Genomic DNA, 7,573 nt, shown 5'->3' with positions numbered 1-7,573 from the left:
TCAAACGAATTGTCAACGCCAAAAAGCAATTGAAACGTAAAAACAATTGGTTAATTGAAGTTGTTAATTCGATTAAAATAAAAATAAACAACTTTCTAAAATAAGAAAAAATATTGCCAATGCTTATCCATTCTAGAATCTGAAAAAAATATTCTAAATCTTTAAGCTATACGTTCATGTCTAGTGGCTGTCAAGCTAGTACTCGATGAGTAAATATAAACATCATCCAGTTGTAGTCCATCGATGGTGTTTGGGTTGTCAAATTGCGAACTCCAGAAAAGATAGCAGAAAGATGGCGATTTTCAGTTCCTTGGCACGTTCGAGCCAACTTTCGGCCCGTTTGGGGACTTTCTTGACCAAACCGGCGCTGTTGCAGGGTAGCAAAAATGGTACGTTAACATTTTTTAACTCGTTCCGCCAATGTGTATGGCAATTTCGAGCCAATAACGGATCGAGCAGACTCGTAACCCACGGAATGCTAGTTATGCAACATCAAAACAAACGAATATACGATTGCATTTTGTTTTAGCCCTCGTCAGCACTCGTTCGATGTCCGGCGGCCATGGACCGAAGAATTTCACCATTACTCCGTCGCGTTTCCAATGGCACAAGTTCAAGGATATGTTCCATTACTACATCATGATCGGCCTGATCCCGGCCGGTGCTGTTATTTTCTATGCGAACGTGTTCGTTGGACCCGCTACGCTGACGGAAACCCCCGACGATTACACCCCGAAACACTGGGAATACCATCGGCATCCGATCACGCGCTTCATTGCTCGCTACATTCTGCCGAATCCGCAGCAAGAGTACGAGAAGATGCTCCACCACATCTATGAGGAGAACGAGAAGGCTCACATCCGTGCGCTGGAGAAACAAGTTCGCGAAAAAATGGCCGAACGCAGCGATTATCAGTCGTACTACTACCGCCCGGCCATAGGCAAGTATCACCGGGTGGCCAAGGAGGCAGCTGATGAGCTGGAAGCGCTCCGTGGTGATTAAGAAGTGGGACGAAGTCATGTAGAATATGTTATTGAATAAACGAAGTGGTGCTGCGATCAAAACTCGTTTATTGTTGTTATCGTTTAATTTTAAGATTGGTTTTGGTTAGATTACATTGAATGGCTCACAGTGAATGCAGAGAGAAAGCGAATACGATGGAATGGCTCAGTTCAACACGCCTGAACATCTTATCCCCATGCTTGCGTTTTGGCGTAGTGCAGGTTCAGCTTCCCATTAGTACCGTAACATTCATACAGGTTTTTGATTATTTGATCAGGCGATGGCGCAAATGTTTGATTGATGTACAGGAACTTTAATAGATGGAAATATTTTTGTTAATAATTTGGATTTCGTTTAAAAATTGCTATCTTTCATACCAGTCGTTCTTCGGGATCCAGTTTCAGGTATTTATGAATAAATTTAACGATTCCACTGATAGGCTTCTCTTGGTCAACTGACCACTTTTTCTGCTTCAGAATTGGTGCACTACCGGTAGCATGTAGAACAATATCGACTAAAAACAGGGAAAACAAATTAGTTAGGTATCACAAATTTTCTATCTGCTGTTCTAGTTACTTTTCTTAATTTCCTGCCTTTCCGCTTTCTGCCCGGTGCCAGCCAGATTCAGGTTTTCTACGTTAGCTGCAAGATCTTTTTCGCTTAGATTGTCTCCGCCTTGCACCGTTTCTTGCGACATTGTTGTAGAATATTTACTTAAAGTTTGGGGAGAATTTGCAGAAATTGCACTGCTGAAAATGTTTTTGTTTATGAGCTTTCAAATCATCTGCAGACAGATGTCAATTTATGTAAAAGCTGTAAGAACCTTGATCTTTTGGAATAATTTTTATATTTCATTTATATTTTATTTTTGAAATAAAATTAGAAACATTGATTTCTTATTGAACTGCTTAAGTTTTGTAATCTACTCATAAATTCGAATTTTCCAGTGATTGCAAAGATATTTCTAGCATGTTTTAAGCATTCCCAACGTTTTTCTGGCAGCACTGCTCAACAGTCAATTTGATAGCTCAGAGCTCGTAAAATCATAACAAACACACGTTGTTTGAGGCACGTTGTCCCTAGTTGTTTCTCTATTGTTTGAGAATTAGAAACATGAGCAATAAAGTTAAACTGTTCAATGAATCCGACCAGGAAGAGGCGGAGCCGGTTGAATTCCGTACTAACAAAAACTACGCCAAACACTACGATCAATTTCGAAAGAAGGAAATCCTCAGTCAACGTAGGTCGCTAACAGTGCGTCGCAAAAACAATGCCTAAATAACTGGTTCTTTCATTTTTAGTGAAAAATGCAGAGTCAGAAGAATCGTCAGACTCCAGTGACGATGAAACAACCGACGAAGAGATTGTCGATCCCGATTTCGATAAGGAATTCTTCCGTACACTGGCCTTTCTAAAGCGCAACGACCCGGCCAAGTATGCCGAGCAGCCAAAGTTTTTTGAAAAGGTAAAGTCAGTCGAGGAAGTTGCCTTGGCCAAGCGGCATCATAAGGAAAAGCCGATGACTTTGAAAGACTATGAGCGCAAAATGCTCCTGGAAAATGGTGGTGTGTTCGAAGACGAAGATGACATTGATCCTAACTCGGAGCGGATACAACAGCGCGCAGCCTCTCCTACGTTGGTGGAGCAGGAGAAGAAAATTAAGGATGAAATTAAACAAGCACTGAGCAAAATTGGTGAAAGCGATAGCGAAGACGACGGAGCGGAGGGCTCAAAAGCTCGTGGCGGAGGGTTGCTTAAAGAACGTTCGAAAAATAAAGACGAACGCGAAAAGGACCAAGCTGACTACATCCAGTGGCTCGCGGATAAAAAGGCACAGGAACCGCCGAGTAAAGAATTGAAAGATTTGGAGCCCTTGAAGCACTACTGGAGCAAGGAAAAACTCTCCAAAGAAGACGCTTTCCTGAAAGACTACATTCTCAACAAACGGTTCGTGGAAGCTGGGGAACTTCCGACCTACGAAGATATAGTGGCCACGTCGGAGGATGAGGAAGAATTGGAAAAACAGGAGGAATATGAGCGACAGTACAATTTCCGTTTCGAAGAGCCGGATACAGAATTTATCAAACGTTACCCCCGAACGATGGAAGATTCGGTGCGTATTGAGCGCAATAAACGAAAAGAGGAACGGCAGGCCCTAAAGGAGCGCAAACAGAAAGAAAAGGAACAAAAGCGCCGTGAGCTGGAGGAGTTGAAGTCAGTTAAATTGCAGGAAATTAAAGAAAGAATACAGCGCTTGAAGGAGATTGCGGCAACGAAAAATTTGGCAATGAATGAAGATGATTTGGAATCGGATTTCGACCCCGAGGAACACGATCGGCGTATGCAGGACATGTTCAATGATGAGTACTACGGCGTGGATGAGGGTGATCAAAAACCGGAGTTTCCCGATCTGGACAAAGAGCTGGGCATAGAAAATTATGATAAGGACCGAATCGATGACGATGAAGAAGGAGATTTTGCCGAACCGTACTGTGAGGACGACGATTTTGTCATGGATTGTGACTATGAGGAGAAGGTAAAGTCGCGTAAGGAAATGCTTGCGCAGGAAATGCTGGACTCTACCAGAAGCCGCAAAAAGAAGGGTCGCCGGCAATCAAAATTCCGTGAGGTATTGAAAGCAGAGAAGCCGCTCTTCGATCCAGAAGACGAGAAAACGTACGGAGAGTACATCGATGAGTACTATAAGTTGGACTACGAGGACATGATTGGCGACGTACCGTGTCGCTTTAAGTACGTTGAAACGGTTCCAAATGATTTTGGCTTGAGTATAGCAGAAATTCTAGCAGCGAACACGCGTGAATTGAACCGTTGGGCGAGCGTTAAGAAAACCGTCCAATTGCGGCCGAAGCAAACTGAGCTGACAGAAGTGGAAGCTTATCGTCGACGGGGTCAGAACGAATCCTTGAAGCGTAAACTGCTGCCAAGTCTATTTACTGAAACCGATATAAATGAAGAAGAGGACACGGAAATCAAGGTACGGAAACATGATTTGGTACCAAAGTCTGAAGATAATGCCGAAACTAGTGAAGGAAAAAGTGCAAAGGCGGCAGAAGAATCGAAGCAAGGCAAGAAGATTAAGGATAAAGTTTCGTTTACGGAAACTGATAACGTCACAGTAGAACCAGTGAAGAAAGAGAAGAAGAAAAATAAGCAAGATAGTTCAGTAGACGATGCAAATGTTCACGAGAACAATTCAGCTAATGGTAAAGGCTCAGCACAACAACCTAAAACATCGTCGGATGCTCGACACGCAAGCCAACAGCAAGCTAGTGGAGGGAACTTTGAATCAGGTAATGGACCTGGCCATAATAAAAAACGGACGTGGAATCAAGCGAATGGGACATCGGCTGCCTCACATAGAAACACTAATTCTTGGAGCGGTCCTCAGCAAGGACGATTCGCGCCAAACGGTCGCCCGCATGGTAAGCCACATATATACGGCAGAGCACCGCAGGGTTCGTATCAGGATGAAAGTGCGAGTGACCAACGATTGCGCGCCTTCGGATTGAATCCTAGAAAATACCACAATAAGCAGAAATATGGTAATCAGCAGCAGAAAAATAGAAACGGTATCGGTCAAAACAAATCGTTCAATAAGAAAACAAGGTTTGAGTAAAATAAAAAGGATATAATTGAAAATTGGAGGATCGTTACTTGTTTTTCTTTCAAAAAAGAACATAATTTAAAAGTTTAAAAATGTTGTGAAACCACGTGGCATCATCTAATTTACATTCTTATTTTTCGTGATATTCTTTTAGTGTTTGCCGTTCGCCGCGTTCGCAATCTTTTAAAACCGGTTTCATCAACATCTAATGCTGTGTACACACTTGTCCAACAAGTAAACTAATATTTTTAAAAATTTTGAGTATATGTTTCTTATCTCGTTGTCGTAAAATGTTCTAACTATTTGATATATTTCAAATATTTAGAAAGCAGTAGTATTTCTCGTAAAATTTCACTCCACAAGTGTAAACGCATCATTAGTTGGCGTCTCCTTCCATGATTCATACGTTTCGCTCGCCGTCGTGTGGTTGTCAAAGTGAGGTCTGCGTTTCTGCAATTTTCAACCAAGTTTGTAGTTGCGAAGTGAACTGGTTGGTGGCGTGTATTTCAGTGCGATTGTAGTGTAGACAGTGTTCAAAGTTTTTGCAAATTCTTTTACTATTTTTGCCAAAATGGAACATGCCCTTGAGCGTGGCAATGGTGTCTACCATTGCTAATAATAAATTTGGCCGATGCCGTTCGAAGGTAAGCTCCCGGATACGTCCTTTACCGTAACAAATATCATGGGATTGAATGGAAAGTTCACACGATTTCTTCGAACATCTCGAGCAACAGTGTATGAACGTAATTCATCGTTGTTCGGTTTTGTGGTTTCCGATGGTTTCATCAAGGAATATTTAATTTTACTCTTGTTTGCATTGCACACCACCCAAAGCGAGCTCATCGAGACCCCTCGCTTTGCAAAATATGCCTCCGCCATGTTGCTTTTGTGCTGCTACTGATATGGTAACGCGCCTCGAGAGATAACAAATAAGGCAAGCACACTTCAAAGAAAACGACTGATGTCGTCATCCAGTAAATGAAGTGTGGAAATAGTAATAGTACAACCTACTTCATGCCACAATTTGTCGCAATATTTGTAAGCGTTACAAAATCTCAAGATCGCATTGTGTTCATCAGCTTTGCAGATGTTGTAAGTTGAAGTGTTATTCACTTCCTGGAATAAAACATGACCAATCATCTTAGCAACCTTCCATTGCACAGTGGTAATGCCCTGCGCCACGATTGCGGCCATAAAGGAGGTTGTTAGTGATTCCTAAAATATTCGTAGCAACGATGCAGTCTGAGTTCTTTTTAGTATTGATATGCTAATTGGCGTTTTTCGTTACTGAATGCGCGTAAATTTATGCTAAAACACAGAGAAATTTAATTTGCGAAAATAAATATTTCCAACAACAATAACCACCGCGAGTTGGCAGTGTCTGGTGAAATCAGACAGCAGACTGTGTGTGTGCACGGCACTGCTTACTCGTACGTCGCCTTTAAGGTCGTCTGAACCTATTTTAGAGAACCGGTTTTCCGTAGTAAAACCCACGTCGAGTCGAGTCGTAAAAAGGTGGTATGCCAGTTAAGACAAGTTTCAGAGCTGTGCGAACCATTGAACGGTCGCAACCTACGTTCAGTGGATTTGCGGCAAGCATTTGCTTGCAAATAAGATGTTCCACCGCGCCTTGCATTCGTTTTTAATTTTTTGAAGATTTTTTAAGGATGTTCTTTTACCGTATGATTTTGTTATTGAGCAAAGATTTAAAAAATGTTAATAGTAAGTATTCTTATTTACTGTTGGAAGTACAAGTTTGTCGCCGTATGCTGCAACTTGGAACCAATGTAAGAGAAAGTTGTTACAAGTGTGAACTTTCTCCTTTTACCATAGATTATTGCTATTTATTTCTAAGCTACTGTTCAGAGAACAGGGATGTACAACATCAGGGCTTGGCAATTGACGATTGCAAAATGGTTTTAAAAAGTTTATTGTCCGCATAAATTCGCAATAAAAATTCAAACTAACCGTTTCTTCAAATATCGAAGCCGTACTAGGTTAGGTCGCCTTTCTGTCGCCTTCCTACACGTGGTATGCAGTCTTCATCCGCTTTTTTCATCGACCAACGCTATCCATTCACCCGAGAAGTATCTTGTATCCATGCCGACGAAGGTTCGCTGACTCGAAGGTTGCCCCCGGGAAGAGTTGGTGACTTATCTCCGCTCGGCGACTCGCAGAAAGACTCCCACAAAGCCTCTGCAGGAGTGTGTGGGCCTTTTTTTGGGCGTAAAGGAAAATTAAAACTAATGAAGCTACCGCCGCAGGACAAACAAGACAGAGTGAAGCGTAGGCACGGCCATGTTGCGCGAGATGATTTCCTTTCTTTTCGATCACAACACATCCCTCTTTTGAGTCTGTAGCAACACCCGATGGTAACCACCGAAGCCCACCAAATGCAATCGGGTGCAATGCAAGTAAAAATGTTGGCAAAAGGGTAACCAACTGGGAGGAAAAAAACAACATTGCCAAGCCAAGGGTGCTTTTGCAAGCGAGCCTCGGTTCCAACGTTCTCACGGTCCCGATCTCGGGCTACAGCATCCATTACGGTTCCATGCTCCAGATCCTCCCGGCTCTTATTTCGAGCCCAACGTGGCTGCCTTCATGTAATGGTTGGCAGGAGGTGGATACTAGCTACTTTTTCGAATCTCCCTCTTCGCTTGGTTACATTCCGCTGGGGGTCTCTCTCCGCTGTGTGTGGTGTTCACCTTTCGCACGATTTCCATCGGCGTCAAACGGAGTACAGTTTGCATAAAAGGTCAACACTGTTCTACATACCAAGAACGAGGATCAATCGACTGTTATTTAATATGCTACAATTCCATCGTTGCTTGAGTTAGTTAACTGATGGCCAATGTTAAAAAAAAACAACACTACTTAAAAGCCTATTCCTTACTTTTTAGATCCAATATAAGAATGAAAAGGAGTACCTTATTTTGACTGGAACCG

At 42.4% G+C, this 7,573-nt stretch overlaps 3 protein-coding genes across 3 annotated transcripts; 2 read left to right on the top strand and 1 right to left on the bottom strand.

Annotated features, from left to right (window-relative positions):
• Positions 1-254: 254 nt before the first annotated feature.
• Positions 255-1,058, top strand: LOC131294638 (NADH dehydrogenase [ubiquinone] 1 beta subcomplex subunit 5, mitochondrial). The gene is made up of 2 exons (XM_058322686.1): positions 255-389; positions 530-1,058. The coding sequence occupies exons 1-2, from the start codon at positions 293-295 to the stop codon at positions 1,000-1,002; spliced, it is 570 nt and encodes a 189-aa protein (XP_058178669.1). The 5' UTR covers positions 255-292; the 3' UTR covers positions 1,003-1,058.
• On the bottom strand, positions 1,058-1,775 carry LOC131294649 (autophagy protein 12-like). Its single transcript, XM_058322697.1, has 3 exons — positions 1,579-1,775; positions 1,380-1,516; positions 1,058-1,313 (listed from the first exon to the last, which is right to left on the bottom strand). Exons 1-3 carry the CDS (start codon positions 1,697-1,699, stop codon positions 1,191-1,193), a joined length of 381 nt encoding a protein of 126 aa, XP_058178680.1. The 5' UTR covers positions 1,700-1,775; the 3' UTR covers positions 1,058-1,190.
• Positions 1,776-2,077: 302 nt separating this feature from the next.
• Positions 2,078-4,639, top strand: LOC131294285 (protein KRI1 homolog). Its single transcript, XM_058322330.1, has 2 exons — positions 2,078-2,242; positions 2,304-4,639. The coding sequence occupies exons 1-2, from the start codon at positions 2,116-2,118 to the stop codon at positions 4,637-4,639; spliced, it is 2,463 nt and encodes an 820-aa protein (XP_058178313.1). The 5' UTR covers positions 2,078-2,115.
• Positions 4,640-7,573: the final 2,934 nt, after the last annotated feature.

This window comes from Anopheles ziemanni, chromosome 2, assembly GCF_943734765.1.
Source record: "Anopheles ziemanni chromosome 2, idAnoZiCoDA_A2_x.2, whole genome shotgun sequence".
NCBI lineage: Eukaryota > Metazoa > Arthropoda > Insecta > Diptera > Culicidae > Anopheles > Anopheles ziemanni.
Note: the sequence above shows the minus strand (reverse complement) of the source record. Positions and strands in the feature narration are given on the sequence as shown.